The following is a 27,962-nucleotide window of genomic DNA, read 5'->3' as shown; positions in this document are numbered from 1 at the left end:
TTTAAGTTTTTTTTTTAATTTTACCGGTCCCGGAATATCCCTAAAAAAAAGCTTTAAAGTGCTTGATTTTCGCTACTTGCGATGCGACTGTCCATTTCCTTGTGACGTCATACAGTGCTGCCAATACAAACAAACAATGGCGGATACCACAGCAAGATAGAGCGACATTAGCTCGGATTCAGACTCGGATTTCAGCGGCTTAAGCGATCCAACAGATTACGCATGTATTGAAACAGATGGTTGGAGTATGGAGGCAGATAGCGAAAACGAAATTGAAGAAGAAACTGAAGCTATTGAGCGAATAGCTATTGACGCTATTCATAGCCATAGCATGGCCGAATAGCTGCGTTAGCATCGCCGGTAAAATGTGCGGACCAAACGATCAGGACTTTCGCATCTTGTGATAATGGAGCAACTTAAATCCTTCGATTGGTAAGTGTTTTTTTCGCATTAAATGTGGGTGGAAGGAAACGTGATATAGTTGCAAATGCATCTGCAGGTTATCCATACATCTCTGTGCCATGTCTGCTTTAGCACCGCCGGTAAATAGCATGTTAGCATCGATTAGCGTAACATGTTAGCATTGTATTAGCTGGCAGTCAACATCAACAAAACTCACCTTTGTGATTTTCTTGACTTTATTGTTGCAAATGCATCTGCAGGTTATCCATACATCTCTGTGCCATGTCTGTCATCGCCGGTAAAATGTGCAGACACTCCGGCACATTCAATGGGGGTCTGGCGACAGACACATTCGCATCTTCGTGCCAGTGGTGCAACTTGAATCCCTCCCTGTTAGTGTTGTTACACCCTCCGACAACATACCGACGAGGTATGATGTCTCCAAGGTTCCAAAAAATAGTCGAAAAAACTGAAAATAACAGAGCTGAGACCCGGTGTTTGCAATGTGTTGAAAATGAAAATGGCGGCTGTATTACCTCGGTGACGTCACGTTCTGACGTCATCGCCACAGAGCGATAAACAGAAAGGCGTTTAATTTGCCAAAATTCACCCATTTAGGGTTCGGAAATCGGTTGAAAAAATATATGGTCTTTTTTCTGCACCATCAAGGTATATATTGACGCTTACATAGGTCTGGCGATAATGCTCCCCTTTAAGGACAAAATTGGAGTAAGAAACATATGTTTAATGTACCGTAAGATTTTTTGTTAAAATAAAGCCAATAATGCCATTTTTTTGTGGTCTCCATCGTTTAGAAAAGTATTGAAATGTATCGGAAAAATAACGTAATCCATTTTGGTATTGGGACATATCTTGTCAGTCCTGGTGGCTTTTGTCTTTCTGGCCAATTTCTCTGTGTTCAGGTTGTGTTTCTGTGGTGTATCTATTCATTCATTTAGTAGTTTTTATTAAACTGACAATAAAGTTAAAGTACTGCGTTTGACCCATCCCCTTGTTCCATCCCCTGGGAGGTGAGGGGAACAGTGAGCAGCAGCGATGGCCGCGCTCAGGAATCATAAGTATCAATAGTAGATTTTTGAACATTTGTTAATTGATATTAATCGTCACATCGTGATGCATTTAAGAATTGATGTTGGCACACTCCAAATGTCGACAGTAGTCACCATCCTGTTGATTTTTGTATTCTGTCAACTTTTTAGATCATGAGAGAGCTGTGCGGAAGTGGGACGACTGAACTGGATCGCTCCGGATCGCCTGTCTACAAGTCAGAGCTGGAAAAGGTGAAACTTAACGCGTTTGTGCATATTTTAGTGAGGCTTTGTACACTTTAAACCCGATGTAAAGTGCTATACACTACTATATATCAAATAAACCCAAAAACCGGGTAAGGAATTAACTCCTTTATTAACAAGACAAACCGTCCTGGAGGAAGAGGTTATGCCAACATACGCACACACAGAAGTTCCTTTGGTGCCCTCACAAACTGATCTGAAATCACAAAAATCCTTAACTTTGACAAACATATTGCCACAAGAATGAAACTTTTCAAAAGTAAAATTCACTTTAGCTTATCGTCGGCGAATGTGCAGCTGACTGGAGGGTAAATGGGAGGAGGCAGAGTGTGTGTATGTGTGTGTGTGTGTGTGTGTGTGTGTGCGCGTGCGTGCTTGCGTGCGTGCGTGCGTGTTTTCAATGTTGTTTGGAAAAATTTGTGTATCTGCTGTATCAATTCAATTAACTGTTTGAATATTGGATTTGTGGGTTCCCTGTAGGGCTGGGCAATATGGCCTTTTTTAATATCTCAATATTTTTAGGCCATATCACGATACATGATATATATCTCAATATTTTGCCTTAGCCTTGAATGACACACTTGATGCATATAATCACAGCAGTATGATGATTCTATGAGGTTGCGACTTGTCCAGGGTGTACCCCGCCTTCCGCCCGATTGTAGCTGAGATAGGCGCCAGCGCCCCTCCGCCACCCCAAAAGGGAAGAAGCGGTAGGAAATGGATGGATTGATGATGATTCTATATGTCTACATTAAAACATTCATGTTCATACTGCATTAATATATGCTCATTTTAAATCACAACTAAGTCAATTGACCAAAACTGTATTTATTAAACAGTTATTAAGCAGTGGCACAAACATTCATGTCATTTCAAAACAGAAAGTGCAAGATTGTCAGAGATATTTTAAAACAAGTTATGAGTGCACTTTTGTGCATGATGTCACTAAGATGACATATCAAAAAAACACTAAATTAAAGTGCACTCTTTGTACAGAACGCCACTACAATAGTTTAAAACAAATAAAGTGCACTTTTGTGCATGGTGTCACACAAGATATTTCAATAACTGTCAAATAAAAATGAGCTGCATAATAGAAAATCAAATCGCTATGTGGGAGGTTACTGTGGACATTATTTCCTTATGTTGTTGACAATTTTTTTTTTTTTTGTTCTGTCCATCTTCTCAGGCAAATCATATAGTTGACGTAGATGCCCATGTTCAGATTTAGTTTACAAAAGACAAGTGTAGGATACTTCTCTTGTTGCCTTATTTGAATTTGACTTTATTAAATGTATTTATATTATCGTTTGGTGCAGCCGGGCCGGAGCAGGAGGGGATAGAAAGAGAAAAAAAGGAAGACAGAGGGGGAAATTGTGGGGATAAGAGGGGGATTAGACAGAGAGACAAAAAAAACAACAGCATATACAACAATAACAACAACAACAATAGAACAACACCAGCACATACAATATGTACAAATATGATCGTAAAAGTGATAGCAAATAAGCAGTTAGTGAAATAAATAATATAGTAATGACAATGAGCATTTTTACACTAAAACTGGAGCAATACAAATACCAATAGAAAAAGCGCTATTGATCATGAACAAAACCAATAGTTTACCTCTATTATCAAAAATACAGTTTTTCAAATGCAACAATACGTATACATAATGATAGCTAGAAAGATAATAAAAAAAAAAAAAGGAATACCGAAAGATGAAAGGGAAGAGAGAGAGGCAACCTATATTAATCTTGTAGATTGTTATAGTAACAATGGGTTAAGCTCTGTCAATACGTGTTGACTATTTTTTTCATACGGTGTTGATGTGGAAATGGTTGCCTCTGCATTTTGTTGGTGTGGCACCGAACGGAAATGTTGACATGCAGAGTAAACACTCTCCATTCTCTAGCAGGTGACTTTTCAAATGATGCTACATAATAGCAATAATGCCACTTTTTGTAGCAAAGCTTTTGCCCCACACTTGACAAATTACGGTTGTCTGTTAGACATATTCCCACTTGAAGCCAAACCACCGCCAGACGATGCTGTTTTTCTTGGGAACTAATTCTTCCTTCATTTGTTACCAGATTTGTACCTTCTCTCTCGCGTATTACCCCTCGCACCACAGCTAAGGTTATCCATGCTGCTACCTCTCTGCTCTGCGAGGGGGTATACCTATGTGACGTTTGTAAAAAGGGGCGCTTGCTGTCTGTGAGAAGGAGAGACAACAGAGTCCTGCAGTGTAATGCCAGCAGCTAAAAGCAACTGCTTGAGAACGTATACTTGAATATCACGATATAGTCATTTTCTATATCGCACAGAGACAAACCCGCGATATATCGAGTATATCGATATATCGCCCAGCCCTAGTTCCCTATGTGCATTACCAGTAAAAATTATTACGCCTCTTTTCTGCAGAGGAAAGATATGATTTAAATATGTTTTACAGCTACTACTCCACACTTCTACACAGTGTGTTAGATATGGAAAAATTTGTGCATTATACAAAATATAAAATGTTTTAGAAATTCCTTCACTTTGTGTAAAACAGAAATAGTTTTACTTACTTTGTATCATTTATATGTGATTTCCATAACAAGTTTTAGTCAATCCTAACACCCAAAAACCTTAACACCTTCGTTCTTTTAATCTCAACTCTTGGTTTGTCATGTCTTTGTGATCATGTTTTGTTTGGTTGTGTTCTGTTGGTTTTTGGACTCTTTTTTTTCACTCTTGTTTTGTCACTCAGTGGCCTAGTGGGTAGAGTGTCCGCCCTGAGATCGATAGGTTGTGAGTTCAAATCCCGGCTGAGTCATACCAAAGACCTTAAAAATGGGACCCATTACCTCCCTGCTTGGCACTCAGCATTAAGGGTTCGAATTGGGAGTTAAATCACCATAAATGATTCCCGGGCGCGGCACCGCTGCTGCCCACCGCTCCCCTCACCTCCCAGGGGGTGATCTAGGGCGATGGGTCAAATGCAGAAAATAATTTCGCCACACCTAGTGTGTGTGTGACTATCATTGGTACTTTAACTTTAACTTATTAGTTTCACATGTAATGTGTTCGGACTCACGCACCTGTCACTAACCATGTCATTATTATTTAAGCCTGGTTTTTCAGTTGGTCGTTCTGGCGTCATTGATTGTTTCATGCTCGGTTCACTCTGTTTATGCGATCACTCTGCTTCATGCCATGTTTACTGCTTCATGCCATGTCATAGTTCATGCTGCTCTGCTCTTTTCTGTCCAAGTAAGTTTTGTTTATTCACGTCATGTTTAGCGAGTCTTTTGTTTCATGTCCATAGTTTTGCCTTTGTGGCAGTTTTTGTTTCTTAGCCAAGTTTGTTCTCCGCCTTGTGCGTGCCTTTTGTTTGCACTTTTTTTATAGATATATTAAAAAGTGTTTTGACCTTCACACCACGACCCGTCCAGTTCCTTTGCATTCTGGGAAAACAAACCACACCACAGTCCTCGTTACCACATGGTTGAGTGCTTCTTTATCGTGTTTCACGCCATCAAAAGAGGGTAGATATTGTGAGAGTGTTCCTTGAAAACCAGTGACAGGCTGAAATTTAAAAAAAGATATTCACGCATAAGGAAGAAGGTGAAGGGCGGTATAGCTCGGTTGGTAGCGTGCCCGTGCCAGCAACTTGAGGGTTGCAGGTTCGATTCCCGCTTCTGCCATCCTAGTCACTGCTGTTTTGTCCCTGTGCAAGACACTTTACCCACCTGCTCCCAGTGCCCCCCACACTGGTTGAAATGTAACATAGATATTGGGTTTCACTATGTAAAGCGCTTTGAGTCACTAGAGAAAAGCGCAATATAAATATAATTCACAAAAAAAAAGGAGAAGAGCATTTGAAAAGATAGTCGCTGCAATGATAGGCAAAACCTTAGAAGCAGCGTCCGGGAAACCAAAGTCTTTGGGATACGGGGGGATTATGGTTGCAAAGCTGAAACTTAAAGGAATTGACGTAAGGGCACCACCAGGAGTGGAGCCTGTTGCTTAATTTGACTCAACACGGGGAACCTTACCTGGCCCGGACACGGAAAGGATTGACAGATTTTATAATTTGTGTAATTTACAACAAAAAAATGTTCATACAGTTCGGGCAGGTTTGTCTCTGTGCGATATAGAAAATGACTATATATTGTTATATTCCAGTATACGTTCTCACGCAGTTGCTTTTAGCTGCTGGCATTACACTACAGGCTCTTCGCACTCTTTCCTGTCTCTCCTTCTAACAGACAAGCGCACCTTCTTACATACGTCACATACGTATACGCCCTCACGAAACAGAGAGGTAGCAGCATGGGTGACGTTAGCTGTGGTGCTAGTGGTAATACGAGAGGAAGAGGGTGCAAATCTGGTAACAAATTAAGGAAGAATTAATTTCCAAGAAAAACAGCAGGGGGTCCATCGTCTGGTGGTGGTTTGGCTTCAAGTGGGAATATTTCGAACAGACAACCATAATACAGTATGTCAAGTGTGGGGTAAAAGCTCTGCTACTAGGGGTGTAACAGTACACACAAATTTCGGTTTGGTACGTACCTCGGTTTAGAGGTCACGGTTCGGTTCATTTTCGGTACAGTAAGAAAACAACAAAATATAAATTTTGGGGTTATTTATTTGCCAAATGAGTAAACAACGGCTTTATCCTTTTAACATTGGGAACACTATAATAATTCTGCCCACGTTAATCCACATTAAACTGCCTCAACGTTTTGCTCGGATTAAATAAAATGACAAAACTTTTCTTCTACATATAAAAAGTGCAACATTTACCAGTTTCAAGTCAACTCATCATGCTTAATTTATTACAGCATTTGGGAAGCCTGTAGTTGATTTTTATTATGTAAATGTTATATTTGTATCAACATGTGATAGCAGAGACCCTGCCATTCAAAACTAGGCTGCTACATTACTAATGATTCATGTAACTATAGCTGAAAAAATAGCACAATATCAATAGGAGAGACTATTCATCCCTGAACACCATGGAGTTCATGTAGGTTTTATGATGTACATACATTATTACATCAACTATCAGAGACAGAAACTCTTTATTTAACATAAAGTCCTTTTTTGCTGCTTCAACACACCTCAATCAACACTGTCCATAACACACACACACACACACACACATACACACACACACACCGCAAAATGAGCTAACGTTAAGCTACAAGTTAATTAGCCTTCACCTTAAGCCAGGACTGCGAGTGAGCTGAGCTGCAGTTTGTTTCTAGAAGATCAACGGGCTTATAGTGATGTTAGTAGTAGTAGTTGACTTGGAAGTGTTTGGTACAATTTGGGGAGAGTCCGCTGCTCACCTGCAAAACACATATCTGCTCGACGCGGAAGCGCTGACTAGATGCCCTCTGAATACGCACTGCTGATTGGGTGTTATCGCTACGGTTGTAACAAATCAGACGGTTGTGTGGGTGGGACAATGCTGGGTGCTGTGCAGGAGAAAGAGGCAGAACGGAGCGGAGCAGCTTATTAAGACTTAAGCATAGGCGTATAGGGGCGAAAGACTAATCGAACCATCTAGTAGCTGGTTCCATCCGAAGTGTCCCCCAGGACAGCAGGCTCGAGAATGTGCAGTTTTATCTGGTAAAGCGAATGATTAGAGGCCATGGGGCCGAAACGATCTCAACTTCATATGTTCGTGTGGAACTCGTTCGGTACTCCTCCGCACCGAACCGAAACGGTTCAATACAAATACACGTACCGTTACACCCCTAGTTGCTACAAAAAGTAGCATTACTGATAGTATATGGCATCATTTGAAAAGTCACCTGCTAGAGAATGAAGAGTGTGTACTCCGCATGTCAACATCTCCATTCGGTGCCACACGCCCACACCATCAAAATGCAGAGGCAAGCATTTCCAGATCAACACCGTATGAAAGAAATAGTCAACAACAGAAGGAGATAACGTCCGCAGTAACCTACCACATAGCGAAGGACATACACTATTTGATTTCCTAATATGCAGCTCATTTTTATTTGACAGTTATTGAAATATCTTGTGTGACATCATGCACAAAAGTGCGCTTTATTTGTCTTAAACTATTGTAGTGGCATTCTGTACAAAAAGTGCACTCTAATTTAGTGTTGTTTGATATGTCCTCATAGTGACATCATGCACAAAAGTGCACTCATAGCTTGTTTTAAAATGTCTCTGACAATCTTGCACTTTCCGTTTTGGAAATTACATGTATGTTTGTGCCACTGCTTAATAACTGTTTAATAAATACAGTTTTGGTCAATTGACTTAGGTGTGATGTCCCTCTCTGCATGAAAGTTTAGAAGGAGCATATTTTTAATGCAGTATGAAGAAGAAGGTTTTAATGTAGACACATAGAATCATCATACTGCTGTGATTATATGCATCAAGTGTTCATGCATCGAGATATATATCGTGCATCATTACATGGCCTAAAAATATCGAGATATTAAAAAAAGACCATATTGACCAGCCCTTCATACAGTACAGCCTGTTCACAGCCAGATTAGAGTTTCTTGTGAAAATGATGCAATATTTGGTTTGTAATTTTTTAATGGAAACATGCCAGCAAATCACAAAGGATACGAAAGACTTAGACTCTTGTTTGATTACTCAATGTATTATTACAACCAAGGAGAGAACTGGCTGTCACAGCCATATGTGACACAGAGTCAACCCGAGTCCTCCACAGTCCCTGGTGCCATTGTTGGAGTGACAGGAAGACATTGTGACTGCAAGAGGTGGCAAAATAATCGTTGATATGTGCAGTTGTATGGCCAGAAACGCAGAAACCCAGATTGTTTCGGTTGGATGAAGTCGCAGTACCATCTGTTGCCATCTTGTCCATCACATTTTAAGTGGCCTTTTATGTACATGCATATTCTAATCATATTGTAATATTTTTTTCACAGAAATTGTCATCCGACAAGCCGAGCTCAGATGGCGAAGCAACACCCGAAAACGGACACATGGACAAGGATAACGGTACATATTACAAACCCCGTTTCCATATGAGTTGGGAAACTGTGTTAAATGTAAATATAAACGGAATACAATGATTTGCAAATCCTTTTCAACCCATATTCAATTGAATGCACTACAAAGAAAAGATATTTGATGTTCAAACTCATAAACTTTATTTTTTTTTTGCCAATAATAATTAACTTAGAATTTCATGGCTGCAACACGTGCCAAAGTAGTTGGGAAAGGGCATGTTCACCACTGTGTTACATCACCTTTTCTTTTAGCAACACTCAATAAGCGTTTGGGAACTGAAGAAACTAATTGTTGAAGCTTTGAAAGTGGAATTCTTTCCCCTTCTTGTTTTATGTAGAGCTTCATTCGTTCAACAGTCCAGGGTCTCCGCTGTCATATTTTACGCTTCATAATGCGCCACACATTTTCGATGGGAGACATGTCTGAACTGCAGGCGGGACAGGAAAGTACCCACACTCTTTTTTTACGAAACCACGCTGTTGTAACACGTGCTGAATGTGGCTTGGCATTGTCTTGCTGAAATAAGCAGGGGTGTCCATGAAAAAGACGGCACTTAGATGGCTGCATATGTTGTTACAAAACCTGTATGTACCTTTCAGCATTAATGGTGCCTTCACAGATGTGTAACTTATCCATGCCTTGGGCACTAATGCACCCCCACACCATCACAGATTCTGGCTTTTGAACTTTGCGTCAATAACAGTCTGAATGGTTTGCTTCCCCTTTGATCCGGATGACACGATGTCAAATTTTTCCAAAAACAATTTGAAATGTGGACTCGTCAGACCACAGAACACTTTTCCACTTTGCATCAGTCCATCTTAGATGATATCAGGCCCAGAGAAGCCGGCGGCATTTCTGGATGTTGTTGATGAATGGCTTTCGCATAGTAGAGCTTTAACTTGTACTAACAGATGTAGCGACCAACTGTATTTAGTGACAGTGGTTTTCTGAAGTGTTCCTGAGCCCATGTGGTGATATCCTTTAGAGAATGATGTCGGTTTTTGATAAAGTGCCGTCTGAGGGATTGAAGGTCACGGTCATTCAGTGTTGGTGTCCGGCCATGCCGCTTAAATGGAGTGATTTCTCCAGATTCTCTGAACCTTTTGATGATTTTATGCACCGTAGATGTTGAAATCCCTAAATTTCTTGCAATTGCACTTTGAGAAATGTTGTTCTTAAACTGTTTGACTATTTGCTCACGCAGTTGTGGACAAAGGGGTGTACCTCGCCCCATCCTTTCTTGTGAAAGACTGGGCATTTTTTGGAAAGCTGTCATGGCACCCACCTGTTCCCAATTAGCCTGCACACCTGTGGGATGTTCCAAATAAGTGATTGATGAGTGTTCCTCAACTTTATCAGTATTAATTGCCACCTTTCCCAACTTCTTTGTCACGTGTTACTGGCATCAAATTCTAAAGATAAGGATTATTTGCAAAAAAAAAATGTTTATCAGTTTGAACATCAAATATGTTGTCTTTGTAGCATATTCAACTGTATACGGGTTGGAAATTATTTGCAAATCATTGTATTCCGTTTATATTTACATCTAACACAATTTCCCAACTCATATGGAAACGGGGTTTGTATCAGTAACCAGAACATTTTGTCAAGTTTAACCGTATAAATATATATATTTTTTTATGTCCAGGTAAAGGCAAGAAGAATTCCAAGTCGGATCAAAAGACCGGAACAGTTGGGAAGGGTGCCGGAATTAAGATCACTAAGATTATTGGTCTGGGCAAAAAGAAGCCTTCCATGGATGAGCAGACATCGTCAGCAGAGGAAGATGTACCATCATGTGGTAAGCAACGTCTTCAACTGTAATATAATGTACAATGTGTAAATTATTATTTAATTTTAGAGTTATCCCAATATTTTCTTTTAGGCTAGTACAGGGGTCGGCAACCCAAAATGTTGGAAGACCCATATCGGACTAAAAGTACAAAAAACTAATCTGTCTGGAGCCGCAAACAATTAATAGTCTAAAATATAAGTTGTGTAATGAAGGCAACACATGACGTAAGTGTCTATATTAGCTGTAATAACCTACTATCAAAATGACTTTAAAAGTCTTATATAAGTATTATAATGAAGTCAACACATGATGTGTCTATATTAGCTATAATATCCCACTATCAAAATGACTATGTGTCGCAGGCTGAAGCAAATCTTCATTGACCGAAATGTTGAAATTCAATATTTATTCTACACATTTTTACAATGTTATAAACCATTAGTAAATCAGAGGCTACTCAGAAGGTGAGATAACGCCTGGAAATTACTTTCTTTTAATTGCCAAATGTAGAGATGTCCGATAATATCGGACTGCCGATATTATCGGCTGATACATGCTTTCAAATGTGATATCGGAAATTATCGGTATTGTTTTCAAAAAGTAAAATTTATGACTTTTTAAACGCCGCTGTGTACACGGACGTAGGGAGAAGTACAGAATACCAATAAACCTTAAAAGTACTGCCTTTGCGTGCCGGCCCAATCCCATAATATTGACGGCTTTTCACACACACAAGTGAATGCAAGGCATACTTGGTCAACAGCCATACAGGCCACACTGTGAACCCACACCAAACAAGAATGACAAACACATTTCGGGAGAACATCCGCACCGTAACACAACATAAACACAACAGAACAAATACCCAGAACCCCTTGCAGCACTAACTCATCTGTGACACTACAATATACACCCCCTGCTATCTCCTACCCCCACCCACCTCATCCTCCCCATGCTCTCTCAGGGAGAGCATGTCCCAAATTCCAAGCTGCTGTTTTGAGGCATGTTAAAAAAAATAATGTACTTTGTGACTTCAATAATAAATATGGCAGTGCCATGTTGGCATTTTTTTCCATAATTTGAGATTATTTATTTTGGAAAACTTTGTTACATTGTTTAATGCATCCAGCAGGGCATCACAACAAAATTAGGCATGATAATTTGTTAATTCCACGACTGTGTATATCGGTATCGGTTGATATCGGAATTGGTAATTAAGAGTTGGACAGTATCAGATATCGGCAAAAAAGCCATTATCGGACATCTCTAGTCAAAGGTATTGATGTGTGTATCTAAGTTAAAGGAAACAGCAGGCTATCTTCTTCAATAGATTTATTACAATCTTGGGCAAGCTAGGTAATGTTTGCTGTGGTCTGGAACAACTCGGCACACAAACAACTATCTGAAATGCAGCCAATATTACGTACAGATAATGTGTCATGAGACATGCAAATCTAAATTATATACAATGAGGATGAAAGTAAAGGATATTAAATGAGCTTAGTAATGCAATATTTACATACAGTTTGCCTAAATAGTTAAGTGAATTATATTTACATGGCGCTTTTCTCTAGTGACTCAAAGCGCTATTTATTACATGGTGAAACCCAATATCTAAGTTACATTTAAAGCAGTGTGGGTGGCACTGGAGCAGGTGAGTTAAGTGTCTTGCCCAAAGACACAACAGCAGTGACTAGGATGGTGGAAGCGGGTATCGAACCTGGAACCCTCAAGTTGCTGGCACGGCCACTCTACCAACCGAGCTATACTGCCATACAGATAGATAGATAGATAGATAGATAGTACTTTATTCATTCCGTCAGGAGAGTTCCTTCAGGAAAATTACAATTTTCAGCACAATCCCATTCAAGATCAGACAAACATTACAGGGAGACAGAACAGGATCGCTGACGGGTCTGCCGGCTTCCAGCGCCCCTTACAAAAAAGATGACGTACAGGTAAACAAGGGGGGGGGGAGAAAAAAATAGAAGATTAAAATAAAATTAAAAATCGGTCTTAGCCTAGGCCCTGGAGTGGGGTTGCAGACTGAGGCCAAGGGAAAAAAAATATAAAACAACAGCAACTCATAGCCATAGTACACATCCCTCTTACACAAACATCAAAGAACACAGAGGACATTAAAGACATTAAAGCAGCAGATACAACCAAACACTTCTACATACAGCTATGAATAGAGTAAAAGAAACATATCCACTGTGGTGGCCTCTGCGGTGTTCCACGCCATCGTCCGCTGGGGTGGAGGGAGCATGGCCAGAGACAGAAGCAGACCCAACAAGGCAACCAAGACAGCCGACTCCACTCTCGGCCAGTGTCCAGTCCGCATGGATGAGCGAGGATACGTCCAAGGTGACTGAGGTGTCCGACACCTACTCGCCCAGTCAAGACACCGCGAAGCCTCTCCGTCCCAGTAGCTCAGTGCTAGCTCCACAGTCCTGTCCCCTCATCCGCATCTCCTCCAATACATCCAAACAGACTGTGGTGTAGCAGAGACCCAGCAGCTGGTCTCCATGGCCAAAAGGCTCCCAGGAGGCAGATCCAGAAGTCCACAAAAAAAAAGCACCACAGAGGTCACAAAAGTGCCACCCCTTGTCACACAGTCCCAAAGGGTCCCGGACCAAAATGCAAAAAAATATAATAACACATGAAAACAAGAGGGAAACACAAAAGGATGACACAAGAGCACAGAGCTCCTGCCTACAGCAGCCACTACAGCAGCGCCATCTTGGAAAAAAAAAATGGCAGTAGTGTATAGTTTATGGCGTTTCTCTGTTTTTGTTTTGCCCTAAAAAGTGTTAATACTGTATACTATTGTCCTTATTACACACCAGGTGTTGTAACGGGCATATTAGTTTTAGTTTGTATTAAGAAAATTTGGAGGTATTGAAATCGCCATGTTTAATTGCTAATGCTAGTCAGTAGCATGCCAATAGCAAAGCCAATGTATATCAGCATCAAGCTAGCGCATTTTTTGGAAAAGTAGACGCTTACTTAAGTTGGAGAGTTTTTTTGAGTCAATTTCTTTGTTAGAGATGAACATTGAACCATTAATTTGATTAAGGCCACACTCAGTGCTACTGGAGTGATCGGCAAGCACCGACCCAGGTACTAAAACATGACACTGTTGGATTTTACATGAATTGTTGAATGATTGGTGCCAGGATTTGATTAATGTAAAAAAAATACCAGATTTGGTACCCATTCCTACTGTATATTATCATTCATGCTCATATATCGAAATAATATGTTAGCATCTGCATCATCAAAATGACTTACTCGATCAACAGTACAAGGAAACAGTCTTAACAAAAACAGGCGATCTAATTTAATGTGTTTCTTACTAAATAAATATTATGCTATATAATATAATGTTATAATATTATCCATCCATCCCTCTTCTTCCGCTTATCCGATGTCGGGTCACGGGGGCAACAGCCTAAGCAGGGAAGCCCAGACTTCCCTCTCCCCAGCCACTTTGTCCAGCTCCTCCTGGGGGATCCCGAGGCATTCCCAGGCCAGCCGGGAGACATATTCTTCCCAACAAGTCCTGGGTCTTCCCCGTGGCCTCCTACCGGTCAGACGTGCCCTAAACACCTCCCTAGGGAGGCGCTAGGGTGGCATCCTGACCAGATGCCCGAACCACCTTATCTGGCTCCTCCCGATGTGAAGGAGCAGCGGATTTACTTTGAGCTCCTCCTAAATGGCAGAGCTTCTCACCCTATCTCGAAGGGAGAGCCCTGCCACCCGGCGGAGGAAACTCATTTCGGCCGCTTGTACCCGTGATCTGATCCTTTCGGTCATGACCATAGGTGAGGATGGGAACGTAGACCGACCGGTAAATTGAGAGTTTTGCCTTCCGGCTCAGCTCCTTCTTCACCACAACGGATCGATACGGCGTCAGCCTTACAGAAGACGCCGCACCGATACACCTGTCGATCTCACGGTCCACTCTTCCCTCACTCGTGAACAAGACTCCGAGGTACTTGAACTCCTCCACTTGGGGCAGGGTCTCTTACCTTACCCGGAGATGGCACTCCAACCTTTTCCGGACGAGAACCATGGACTCGGACTTGGAGGTGCTGATTCTCATTCAAGTCGCTTCACACTCGGCTGCGAACCGATCCAGTGAGAGCTGAAGATCCTGGCAAGATGAAGCCATCAGAACCACATCATCTGCAAAAAGCAGATACCTAATCCTGCAGCCACCAAACCAGATACCCTCAACGCCCTGACTGCGCCTAGGAATTCAGTTTATAAAAGTTCTGAACAGTCGGTGACGAAGGGCAGCCTTGGCGGAGTCCAACCCTCACTGGAAACGGGTCCGACTTACTGCCGGCAATGCGGACCAAGCTCTGACACTGATCGTTCAGGGAGCGAACTGCCACAATCAGACAGTCCGATTGTAAGAAATTTTGGGATTTCAACATCTACCCTCCATAATATCATCAAAAGGTTCAGAGAATCAGTAGAAATCACTCCACGTAAGCGGCATGGCCGGAAAACAACATTGAATGACCGTGACTTTCGATCCCTCAGACGGCACTGACGTCAATCTCTAAAGGATATCACCACATGGGCTCAGCAACACTTCGGAAAACCACTGTCGCTAAATACAGTTGGTCGCTACATCATTAAGTGCAAGTTAACCTCTACTATGCAAAGCGAAAGCCATTTATCAAGTGAAGTGAATTATATTTATATAGCGCTTTTTCTTTGGTGACTCAAAGCGCTTTACATTGTGAAACCCAATAGCTAAGTTACATTTAAACCAGTGTAGGTGGCACTGGGAGCAGGTGGGTAAAGTGTCTTGCCCAAGGACACAACGGCAGTGACTAGGATGGCGGAAGCAGGGATCGAACCTGGAACCCTCAAGTTGCTGGCACGGCCACTCTACCAACCAAGCTATATAAACAACATCCAGAAACGCCCCCGGCTTCTCTAGTCCCGAGATCATCTAAGATGGACTGATGCAAAGTGGAAAAGTGTTATGTGGTCTGACGAGTCCACATTCCAAACTGTTTTTGGAAATATTCGACGTGGACCAAAAGGCAAGCGAACCATCCAGACTTTTATCGACGTAAAGTTCATTAGTGCCCAAGGCATGGGTAACTTACACATCTGTGAAGGCACCATTAATGCTGAAAGGTACATACAGGTTTTGGAACAACATATGCTGCATCTAAGCGCCGTCTTTTTCATGGACGCCGCTGCTTTTGCCGAGCTATGCCAAGCCACGTTCTTGTTACAACAGTGTGGCTTCGTTAAAAAAGAGTGCAGGTACTTTCCTGGCCCGCCTGCAGTCCACACCTGTCTCCCATCGAAAATGTGTGGCGCATTACAAAGCGTAAAATACGACAGCAGAGACCCTGGACTGTTGAACGACTGAAGCTCTACATAAAACAAGAATGGGAAAGAATTCCACTTTCAAAGTTTCAACAATTAGTTTCGTCAGTTCCCAAACGTTTATTGAGTGTTGGTCAAAGAAAAGGTGATGTAACACAGTGGTGAACATGCCCTTTCCCAACTACTTTGGCACGTGTTTCAGCCATGAAATTCTAAGTTAATTATTATTTGCAAAAAAAAATAAAGTTTATGAGTTTGAACATCAAATATTTTGTCTTTGTAGTGCATTCAACTGAATATGGGTTGAAAAGGATTTGCAAATCATTGTATTCAGTTTATATTTACATCCAACACAATTTCCCAACTCATATGGAAACGGAGTTTGTATTTTACAATCAAGGAAAACGCAACAAAAATGCAACAAACACAGCGAAATATGAAAATGAAGGGTAAAAAAAAACCACTTACAATGTGATGTATTTGATATATCAAAAAGCTTTAGAACTTTGTTGTAAAAATATTTTTCAGCGTCTCACCCTGACAACCGAATTTCAGGTTGACCGCTCAGGAAATACTCTGTGGAAACGCTCCCCGCCCACACTGCTTGGTGCCTCATCTGAGGTGCCATGACTTATATTACCATAGTAACAAATTAGATTAGCATAGTAACTAATTAAATTTCCATAGTAAGTAGTATATCCTAGTTCAAGACTCACGGTAATTTGAAAACATCACTGCACATCATAATGGCAGCTGCAATTTCCATCTTGAAGATCTAAAAAAAAAAATAGTTGGGAATGACTGGCGGGCCTGATTGAAAAGCTTAACAGGCCGCATGTGGCCCCCGGGCCTTAATTTGCCCAGGTCTTGTGTTAAAGGCCTACTGAAATGAGATGTTCCTATTTAAACGGGGATAGCAGGTCCATTCTATGCGTCACACTTGATTATTTTGCGATATTACCATATTTTTGCTGAAAGGATTTAGTAGAGAACATCCATGATAAAGTTCGCAACTTTTGGTCGCTCATAAAAAAGCCTTGCCTGTACCGGAAGTAGCAGACGATGTGTGCGTGACGTCACCGGTTGTGTAGCTGCTCACATCCTCACATTATTTATAATCATAGCCACCAGCAGCGAGAGTAATTCGGACCGAGAAAGCGATAATTTCCCCATTAATTTGAGCCGGCTTGAAAGATTTCTGGATAAGGATAGTGAGAGTGAAGGACTAGAGAGGAAGAAAAAATGTCAGGGCAGTATGAGTGATTTAGATGTTATTAGACACATTTACTAGGATAATTCTGGAAAATCCCATATCTGCTTATTGTGTTACTAGTGTTTTAGTGAGATTATATGGTACCTGAAAGTCAGAGGGGTGTGGCCACGGGTGTGGTGACCGCCAGTGTCTTCGGTGGGAGGAGGTAATAGTCCACAGCTGCAGGAGGACGCATGCTCGGCTCATGTCTATGGTAAGAGCCGATTTATTAGGACAATTTTCTCACCGAAACTTGCCAGTTGACATGTGGTCAGGAACCATGTTCGCCTGCCCGCTCTTTTCCATTGTAAAGCTTCACCTTCGGGAATGCAACCAAGGAAACACCGGCTGTGTTTGTGTTGCTAAAGGCAGCTGCAATACACCGCTTCCCACCTACATCTTTCTTCTTTGACTTCTCCATTATTAATTGAACAAATTGCAAAAGATTCAGCAACACAGATGTCCAGAACACTGTGTAATTATGCGATTAAAGCAGACTACCTATAGCTTGGATCGGGCTGGAAGACCATGTCCGCTACCACCGCCGGCGTCACGCGCATGCGTCCTCATACGCGTCATCATTCCGCGACGTTTTCAACAGGATACTTCGCGGGAAATTTAAAATTGCAATTAAGTTAACTAAACCGGCCGTATTGGCATGTGTTGCAATGTTAATATTTCATCATTGATATATAAACCATCAGACTGCGTGTTCGGTAGTAGTGGGTTTCAGTAGGCCTTTAAGCAATGTCAGCTAAAATGTATCTAAGAGCCAGATGCAGTCATCAAAAAAGCCACATCTGGCTCTAGAGCCATAGGTTTCCTACCCCTGTCCTAGTTATTAATGCCAACTGCCACCTTTAATAATATATATAGACAAAACTGTAAATGTTCACACGTCCACGAGCACATAGAAGTGCTAACTTGTCAGCCACTTCTCCAATAGACTCCTTTTAAACACTCCTCGCCCTTTAATGCATCAAAAGGCAACAGTAATTCTGTTATATAATCAACGCAATTGCTCCTCATGGCTGTATTTAATCCTGACCGCCATGTCCTCCAAAGGATACCTGAACGTGCTGTCCAACAACCGGTGGCGGGAGCGTTGGTGCCGCCTCAAAGACAACCAGCTGCTCCTCCACAAAGACCAGGACGACCTGAAGAGCCACATCGCCTCCTTGCCCCTCCGAGGCTGCGAGGTCATCCCAGGTCTCGACCACAAGCACCGCTTTGCTTTTCGCTTGCTCCGCAACGGACAGGAAGTCGCCGTACTCGAGGTATGTATTCTTTATAGTGGGTTCGATGACACATACATTGGTTTTAAGGTTTCATGAATTTTTGCTACAGTAAGGGAACAAAATGTGAGGCATGATAATGCTTCAGATTTATCCGTCAATTCTAAGTTTTGGGGTTTTTTTTATGTTGTTTTTTGTTTGTTTTCTGCCCTTTTTGTCAAAGAAAACTATGTTGTTTTTTTATGGCAAACAAACTAAATATGCAAAATCTTCCACAAAAAATATTTTCCAAAGTGGAATATTTAAAGGCCTACTGAAATGAGATTTTCTTTTTTAAGCAGGGATAGCAGGTCCATTCTATGTGTCGTACTTGATCATTACGTGGTATTGCCATATTTTTCCTGAAATTATTTGGTAGAGAACATCCACGATAAAGTTCAAAACTTTTAGTCGCTAATAGAAAAGCCCTGCCTTTACCGGAAGTCGCAGACGATGACTTCACCCGTTGAGGGCTCCTCACGTCCTCACATTGTTTTTAATGGGAGCCTCCAACAAAAAGAACTATTCGGACCGAGAAAACGACAATTTCCCCATTAATTTGAGTGAGGATGAAAGATTTGTGTTTGAGGATATTTATAGCGACGGACTAGAAAAAAAGAAGAAGAAAAAAAGTTTTTAAAAAAAAACACGATTGCATTGGGACGGATTCAGATGTTTTTAGACACATTTACTAAGTTAATTCTGGGAAATCTCTTATCTTTCTATTGTGTTGCTAGTGTTTTAGTGAGTTAAATAGTACCTGATAGTCGGAAGGGTGTCTCCACGGGTGTCTTGACGCGCAGTGTCTCAGGGGAGTCGACGGCAGCTGTGGACGGCACAAGCTCAGCTTTTCTCCGGTAAGAACTGACTTTTTAACCACAATTTTCTCACCGAAACCTGCTGGTTGACATGTGGTCGTAATCCATGTTCTCTTGACCGCGCTCTGATCCATAGGAAAGTTTCACCTCCAGGAATTCTAAACAAGGAATCACCGTGTGTTTGTGTGGCTAAAGGCTAAAGCTTCCCAACTCCATCTTTCTACTGTGACTTCTCCGATATTAATTGAACAAATTGCAAAAGATTCAGCAACACAGATGTCCAAAATACTGTGTAATTATGCGTTTAAAGCAGAAGACTTTTAACTGTGTTTGTGAGCAGCGTTCATACTTCCTAAAAACTTGTGACGTCTTGCGTACTCGTCATCATTACACGACGTTTCGATGACGAAAGTCCCGGGAAATTTAAAATTGTATTTTAGTAAACTAAAAAGGCTGTATTGGCATGTGTTGCATTGTTAATATTTCATCATTGATATATAAACTATCAGACTGCGTGGTGGGTAGTAGTGGGTTTCAGTAGGCCTTTAAGGTGAAGTAATCAGAGCCTTGGATAGGTCAATCATTTATAAAAACTAGAGATGTCCGATACTGGCTTTTTTACCGATAGCCGATATTCCGATATTGTCCAACTCTTAATTACCGTTACCGATATATACAGTCAAGGAATTAACACATTATTATGCCTAATTTTGTTGTGATGCCGTGTATATTGTAGCGTCCCGGAAGAGTTAGTGCTGCAAGGGGTTCTGGGTATTTTTTCTGTTGTGTTACGGTGCAGATGTTCTCCCGAAATGTGTTTGTCATTCTTTTTTGGTGTGGGTTCACAATGTGGCGCATATTTGTAACAGTGTTAAAGTTGTTTATACTGCCCACCCTCAGTGTGACCTGTATGGCTGTTGACCAAGTATGCGTTGCATTCACTTGTGTGTGTGCGTGTAAAAGCCGCATATATTATGTGACTGGGTCGGCACGCAAAGGCAGTGCCTTTCAGGTTTATAGGCGCTCTGTACTTTTTGAAACCGATACCGATAACTTTGAAATCGATCCCGATAATTTCCGGTATTACATTGTAAAGCATTTATCGGTCGATATTATCGGCAAGCCGATATTATCGGACATCTCTAATAAAAACATTAATTTTGATTCAATGTTATTTTTGAGCAATAACAGTTTTAAAGCTTTGTTAGTCTTTTTCTAAATTACATTTCACCTGTAAACTTTTTTTCCCCCACTTTTGATATGTTTTTGTGTATTTTAATCGTATATTTCGGATGTGCCGGGGGCTTTTAAAACATTAGCTGCGTGCCACACTTTTGACACCCCTGCTACAGATGATAAAAAATTACATCTGATAAGTCTATGGATAAAAAGCAGAGCCTGGCAACACATGCGCGTTTATCATAACGCACAGTCTGCATTTCTGCTTCAGTAAACAATGACGGTGATGATGTCAGCTTGCTAACACACTTGCTAACTTGGCAGCCACTTCTCCAAGAAACTCCTTTTGAACACTCCTCGCACATTAAGACTTCAAAAGGGACATATTTGCTTTTGTTTGTTGACCTGCAAAGTATGTTTTTGGGGAAATAAAAGTGAAGTTTCCATGGACTCACAAAGACTCAAACAAGTAATTTACTGGAGACATGGCACAGGATGAAGTTATAAAAAGTTGACTTTACACTCACCTTAGTGTTTACCATGAAGTCTCTCTTTTGACAGACCCTTCGTGGTAAAGTTGTCCGTGTGCAAATTAGGGATGATGTTTGATAAGGAAATATCGAGTTCGAGCCTATTATCAAATCCTCTTATTGAATCGATTCCTTATCGATTCTCTTATCGAGTCCAGATAGGTTGTTGTATATGGAAAAAAACACACAATATTTGGTTTAACAAAAGCTCACTTTTATTATATAAGAAAAAAATGTAATCTAATAAATATTGACCGTTACCCTCCTAAAAAAATAAAATAAAATAAATAAATATTGACTGTTGTTACACAAAGTACATTAAGTGGGATTTTTCAGAAAAACAAATATATACAGTAACACACAAAAAAACCTGTCTCTGTGATCACTATACGTGTATAAATAACAATATAGTATTAAATAAAATCAGTCCCTTGGGGACAAAACTGAAAATAAATACAGCTCTCCAAAAAGTGCACTTCTGCTGTTATTGGAACATACTAACTACAGCTATTGGAATATACTAACTACAGCTATTGGAATATACTAACTACAGCTATTGGAACATACTAACTACAGCTGTTGGAACATACTAACTACTAGAGATGCGCGGATAGGCAATTATATCATCCGCAACCGCGTCACCAAAGTCGTCATCCAACCGCCGTCCACCCGAACCAACATTTTATCAGTAACGCATCCGCCCGTCACCCGCCCGCTGAAATACATCAGAGGTTGGCCACCTTTACCTCTCACAGAGCTGTCTAGACCCGTTTCACAGACAATTGGAGCCGCTAAAGTTCTCGCGATTATCCAATTGGCGTTCATCCTGATGACAAGGATATGGGCGTGCTGTGAAGCCATTGCCTTTGACACCTTCAACAACACGTACACACCGATTGTTAGTCTGGCAACATGTTGTGTGCAGCTTCCGCAATCACACGTACAAGATTGAAAGGCATACTGGGTGATATAGAGTACACTGATGGTTGTTATACAAACAACTTTAACACTTACTAATATGCACCACGCTGTGAAGCCACACCAAACAAGATTGACAAACACATTTCGGGAGAATATCCTCACAGTAACACAACATAAACGCAACACAACAAATACTCAGAATCCTTTGTATCCGTGACTCTTCCTGAATATATTTGGTGGGTGGGATGTTGGGGTGGCGGGGTTTGCTGCTGGCGGGGTGTATAAAATAGTCAGGGTGTGTCATGGATACAAAGGATTCTGGGTATTTGTTGTGTTGCGTTTATGTTGTGTTACTGGGAGGATGTCCTCCCGAAATGTGTTTGTCAATCTTGTTTGGTGTGGCTTCACAGCGTGGCGCATATTACTAAGAGTGTTAAAATTGTTTGTATCACAACCATCAGTGTACTCTGTGTCACCCAGTATGCCTTGCAGTCATGTGCGTGTTGTTGCGGAAGCCACACACAACATGTTGCTGGACTGACAAGCAGATCGTACATGCTGTAGAGGGCGGCAAAGTCAATGACTTCATAGCACGCCCTAATACTTATTATCTGGGTGACTGCCGGTAGTCATTCTAGAGAATATTAGCGTCTCCTATTGTCTTCTTCGCTTTGTGACACGGGTCTTAAATGGCTCTTTGAATGGCAAAGGATACCGATCCCAGAACCATGTATATCAAATATTTCCGGATGATTCAACCGCCACCCGCCCGGATCTAATTAAAATCTGCTTTTTCGTCATGTCACCCGCCCGACCCGCTGTTTATCCGCGGACTCTGCGGATGAGACCGCAAACCGCGCATCTCTACTAACTCCACACACTATGACACTAAGAACGCAACAGTCATCAATCAACAATTATTTTTCAAAAAAGAGCGGATATGGAAATTGACCGGCAACAATAAACGTTAGTTACTCACCGGCGTCACCGCCACTGTAGCTGGGACTTGGGCAGCTGGCAGAAGAGGGGCGTTCTTCGTCGTCTCTGCCGTTGCTTCTCCACGTGTCGAAGATGCGACACGGTTCTCGAACTTTCAGGTTATGTGCAGCCTGCACGTTTCAACATGCTTGTTGTGCTGCCCCCCTTACACGAGAGCGAAGCCTGGCAATAATTCGATGTTTATTTGTACAGCCCTAAATCACAAATGTCTCAAAGGACTGTACAAACCATTACGACTACGACATCCTCTGAAGAACCCACAAAAGGGCAAGGAAAACTCACACCCAGTGGGCAGGGAGAATTCACACCCAGTGGGACGCCAGTGACAATGCTGACTATGAGTAACCTTGGAGGGGACCGAAAGCAATGGATGTCGCGCGGGTCTAACATGATACTGTGAAAGGTCAATCCATAGTGGCTCCAACACAGCCGCGAGAGTTCAGTTCAAAGCGGATCCAAGACAGCAGCGAGAGTCCCGTCCACAGGAAACTGGGTCCTGGGTCCCGACGAGCGCTCCATCCTGGGTCTCGACTCTGGACAGCCAGTACTTCATCCATGGTCATCGGACCGGACCCCCTCCACAAGGGAGGGTGGAGACATAGGAGAAAAAGAAAAGAAGCGGCAGATCAACTGGTCTAAAAAGGAGGTCTATTTAAAGGCTAGAGTATACAAATGAGTTTTAAGGTGAGACTTAAATGCTTCTACTGAGGTAGCATCTCGAACTGTTACCGGGAGGGCATTCCAGAGTACTGGAACCCGAACGGAAAACGCTCTACAGCCCGCAGACTTTTTTTGGGCTTTAGGAAACACTAATAAGCCAGAGTCTTATTATTGCTGCTTCCTTGTTTTTTTTTTTGTGAAATGAAGCCATAATTTAGAGCCCTTTTTCCGGTCCATTTTTGCTGCTTTTCCTATCTGCGCCTAATGACTGAGCTATGTGACGTCATTTCTTGTGATGTCAAACGGGGCATTTCTTGTCGGAATGGGATTCGTTCCTAGTGACTCGATTAAAGAACCATCTCTTTTTCTTTACTATAGTGGTCTCGATAACGGGTACCGCTTCTCAAAAAGGGATTTGAGTCCGAGGACTCGGTTCTTTTCTTATCGAACAACCGGGAAAACCGGTTTCGAGTATCATCCCTAGTGCAAATTGAGGTAGTATTTGTGATTGATAAAACTTTCGGCTAATCAAAATTTACGACCAATAAAAAACAATATATGGGGACGGAAATTTGACCTGGCAAATACAAACTAAACAAAACACCGGCGGAAAACGATAAACGATAAAAAACAAGCAAACCGGTGTTTTGACCTGAAGAAGGCAGGATCGGTAAATTTTTTTTAATGATATCTGCGTCCCACTAGAAATGCGCATCCTTTCTGATTTCAATGCGTAAAAAGACACAAACAGTGCGTTAACGCCAACACTGGATAATCAGAATCAGAAATACTTTATTAATCCTCGAGAGGAAATTACAATTTTCAGCAAAATCCCATTCAATAACTGAAAAACATTACAGGGAGACAGAACAGGATCGCCAACTTCCAACTAAGGAACATGTGATGATATTTTGGGGGTGACATGCTTCTACTGAGCTTCTTTTGTGTTACAATAAAGACTCTTTTAAGTTAAGTTACGTTAAAGTACCAATGATTGTTACACACACACTAGGTGTGGTGAATTTTGTCCACTGCATTTCCTCTTGATCAACCCCCTGGGAGGTGAGGAGAGCAGTGAGCAGCAGCGGTGGCCGTGCCCGGGAATATTTTTTGATGATTTAACCCCCAATTCCAACCCTTGATGCTGAGTGCCAAGCAGGGAGGTAATGGGTCCCATTTTTATAGTCTTTGGTATGATTCGGCCGGGGTTTGAACTCGCAACCTACCTATCTTAAGGCGGACACTCTGACCACTAAGCCACTGAGTATCTAATGTATGACACTTACAGCTTTGGTGAAACTCCCTCTAGTTTTTTGGACTTTTTCTTTGACTGTTCCACCATTGTTGTTTTTGTTTCAAAATTCATCCGTGGGGCCAGCTTGCTCATCTTGTCTGCTATGCTTTTGTCAGCGTCATAACAGAGGGGTGTGGCTTGCCATGACGCGCAAAAAAAACTTCCATCCATCCATTCTGCATGACTAAAATAAACGAGTGAACTTGCTTTTTTGACAGCCCTAAAAGTATGGACTAAAAACAAGAATGCTGTATGTCCTGTTACAGCCCTGACTTTGTACAAACCCAGTTTCCATATGAGTTGGGAGATTGTGTTAGATGTAAATATAAATGGAATACAATGATTTGCAAATCATTTTCAACTCATATTCAGTTGAATATGCAACAAAGACAACATATTTGATGTTCAAACTGATAAACATTTATATTTTGCAAATAATCAGCTTTAGAATTTGATGCCAGCAACATGTGACAAAGAAAATGGGAAAGGTGGCAATAAACACTGATAAAGTTGAGGAACGCTCATCAAACACTTATTTGGAACATCCCACAGGTGTGCAGGCTAATTGGGAACAGGTGGGTGCCATGATTGGGTATAGAAACAGCTTCCCAAAAGTGCTCAGTCTTTCACAAGAAAGGATGGGGCAAGGTACACCCCTTTGTCCACAACTGCGTGAGCAAATATTCAAACAGTTTAAGAATAACGTTTCTCAAAGTGCAATTGCAAGAAATGTAGGGATTTCAACATCTACGGTCTATAATATCATCAAAAGGTTCAGAGAATCTGGAGAAATCACTCCACGTAAGCGGCATGGCCGGAAACCAACATTGAATGACCGTGACCTTCGATCCTTCAGACTGCACTGTATCAAAAACTGACATCAATATCTAAAGGATATCACCACATGGGCTCAGGAACACTTCAGAAAACCACTGTCACTTAATACAGTTCATCGCTACATCTGTAAGTACAAGTTAAAGCTCTTCTATGCAAAGCCAAAACCATTCATCAACAACATCCAGAAACGCCGCCGGCTTCTCTGGGCCTGAGATCATATAAGATGGACTGGTGCTAAGTGGAAAAGTGTTCTGCGGTCTGATGAGTCCACATTTCAAATTGTTTTTGGAAGTATTCGACATCGTGTCATCCGGACCAAAGGGGAAGCGAACCATCCAGACTGTTATCGACGCAAAGTTGAAAAGCCAGCATCTGTGATGGTATGGGGGTGCATTAGTGCCCAAGACATGGGTAACTTACACATCTGTGAAGGCACCATTAATGCTGAAAGGTACATACAGCTTTTGGAACAAAATATGCTGCTATCTAAGCGCCATCTTTTTCATGGACACCCCTGCTTATTTCTGCAAGACAATGCCAAGCTAAATCCAGCACGTGTTACAACAGCGTGGCTTCGTAAAAAAAGAGTGCGGGTACTTTCCTGGCCCGCCTGCAGTCCAGACCTGTCTCCCATCGAAAATGTGTGGCGCATTATGAAGCGTAAAATACGACAGCGGAGACCCAGGACTGTTGAACGACTGAAGCTTTACATAAAACAAGAATGGGAAAGAATTCCACTTTCATAGCTTTGACAATTAGTTTCCTCAGTTCCCAAACGTTTATTGAGTGCTGTTAAAAGAAAAGGTGATGTAACACAGTGGTGAACATGCCCTTTCCCAACTACTTTGGCACGTGTTGCAGCTGTAAAATTCTAAGTTGATTATTATTTGCAAAAAAAAAAATAAAGTTTATGAGTCAGAACATCAAATATCTTTTCTTTGTAGTCCATTCAATTAAATATGGGTTTGCAAATCATTGTATTCCGTTTATATTTACATCTAGCACAATTTCCCAACTCATATGGAAACAGGGTTTATATATTTGTTTGCTACGCGAGCAAGTCTAACATGTTCCTCTCAGGCGTCCTCGTCTGAAACTATGGGTCGTTGGCTGGGGGTCCTATTGGCTGAGACCGGCTCCACCGCTGACCCGGCCACGTTGCATTACGACTACATCGACGTGGAGACCACCGCTAACGTCATCCAGCTGGCCAAGCAGTCCCTATGGTGGTACACACTCTGTAAACACCACCACATGCTGTCTGTTGCTAACTGACTGTGTCTTGCAGTTTCACCAGTAAGCGCGCCATCTCCCCTAACCCGTACTTGGACAACCCAGTCAGCAGCTATGCCTGTCCCAGCGGCACGGCCCTGCACTATGATGACGTGCCGATCGACGGAATGGTAAGAAAGGTTCTTCAAGCACGGGCACTGTTTTCACTTGCTTTCTATTCAACTACGAATGCTACCGGGGTATGCCGCATACGTAACCATAGATCATTTTTTATTCCTATCTTATTTCATTCCTACAGCTAGAGATGTCCGATGATGTCGGAGTGCCAATATATTCGGACGATAAATGCTTTAAAATGTAATATCGGAAATGATCGTTATCGGTTTAAAAATGTAAAATTTAGGACTTTTTAAAACGCTGCTGTTCCGAGTGGTACACGGACGTAGGGAGAAGTACAGACCAGTTGTGTCTCCCAGTCATACTTGCGAACCCTCACGATTTTCCCGGGAGACTCCCAAATTTCAGTGCCCCTCCCGAAAATCTGCTGGGGAAACCAATCTCCCGAATTTCTCCCGATTTCCACCCAGACAACAATATTGGAGGTGTGCCTTTGCGTGCCGGGCCAATCACATAATATTGACAACTTTTCACACACCCAAGGCATACTTGATCAACAGCCATACAGGTCACACTGAGGGTGGCCATATAAACAACTTTAACACTGTTACAAATATGCGCCACACATGTGAACCCACACCAAACAAGAATGACAAACACATTTCGGGAGAACAATCCACACCGTAACACAACATAAACGCAACAGAACAAATACTCAGAATCCCTTGCACCACTAACTCTTCCGGGACGCTACAGTATACACCGCCCCCAACTCAACCCCGCCCACCTCAACCTCCTCATGCTCTCTCAGGGATAGCATGTCCCAAATTCCAAGCTGCTGTTTTGAGGCAGGTTTAAAAAAATAATGCACTCTGTGACTTCAATAATAAAAATGGCAGTGCGATGTTGGCATTTTTTTCCATAACCTGAGTTAATTTATTTTGGAAAACTTTG

General features: G+C 41.7%; 1 protein-coding gene across 1 annotated transcript in view; it reads left to right on the top strand.

The window, feature by feature from the left end:
- Positions 1–27,962, top strand: part of LOC133547693 (actin filament-associated protein 1-like) — a gene marked incomplete at its 5' end in the record, with an annotated part of 91,234 nt that overhangs the window by 10,037 nt on the left and 53,235 nt on the right. The window contains 6 exons of the mRNA XM_061893246.1: positions 1,623–1,703; positions 8,651–8,723; positions 10,387–10,539; positions 18,212–18,423; positions 26,739–26,884; positions 26,947–27,061. Coding sequence (XP_061749230.1) covers positions 1,623–1,703; positions 8,651–8,723; positions 10,387–10,539; positions 18,212–18,423; positions 26,739–26,884; positions 26,947–27,061 — 780 coding nt within the window. The remainder of the gene's footprint in view (positions 1–1,622; positions 1,704–8,650; positions 8,724–10,386; positions 10,540–18,211; positions 18,424–26,738; positions 26,885–26,946; positions 27,062–27,962) is intronic.

This window comes from Nerophis ophidion, unplaced genomic scaffold (assembly GCF_033978795.1).
Source record: "Nerophis ophidion isolate RoL-2023_Sa unplaced genomic scaffold, RoL_Noph_v1.0 HiC_scaffold_152, whole genome shotgun sequence".
In the NCBI taxonomy this organism is placed as follows: domain Eukaryota; kingdom Metazoa; phylum Chordata; class Actinopteri; order Syngnathiformes; family Syngnathidae; genus Nerophis; species Nerophis ophidion.
The sequence above is the reverse complement of the archived record's forward strand: the minus strand, read 5'-3'. Positions and strand labels throughout refer to the sequence as shown.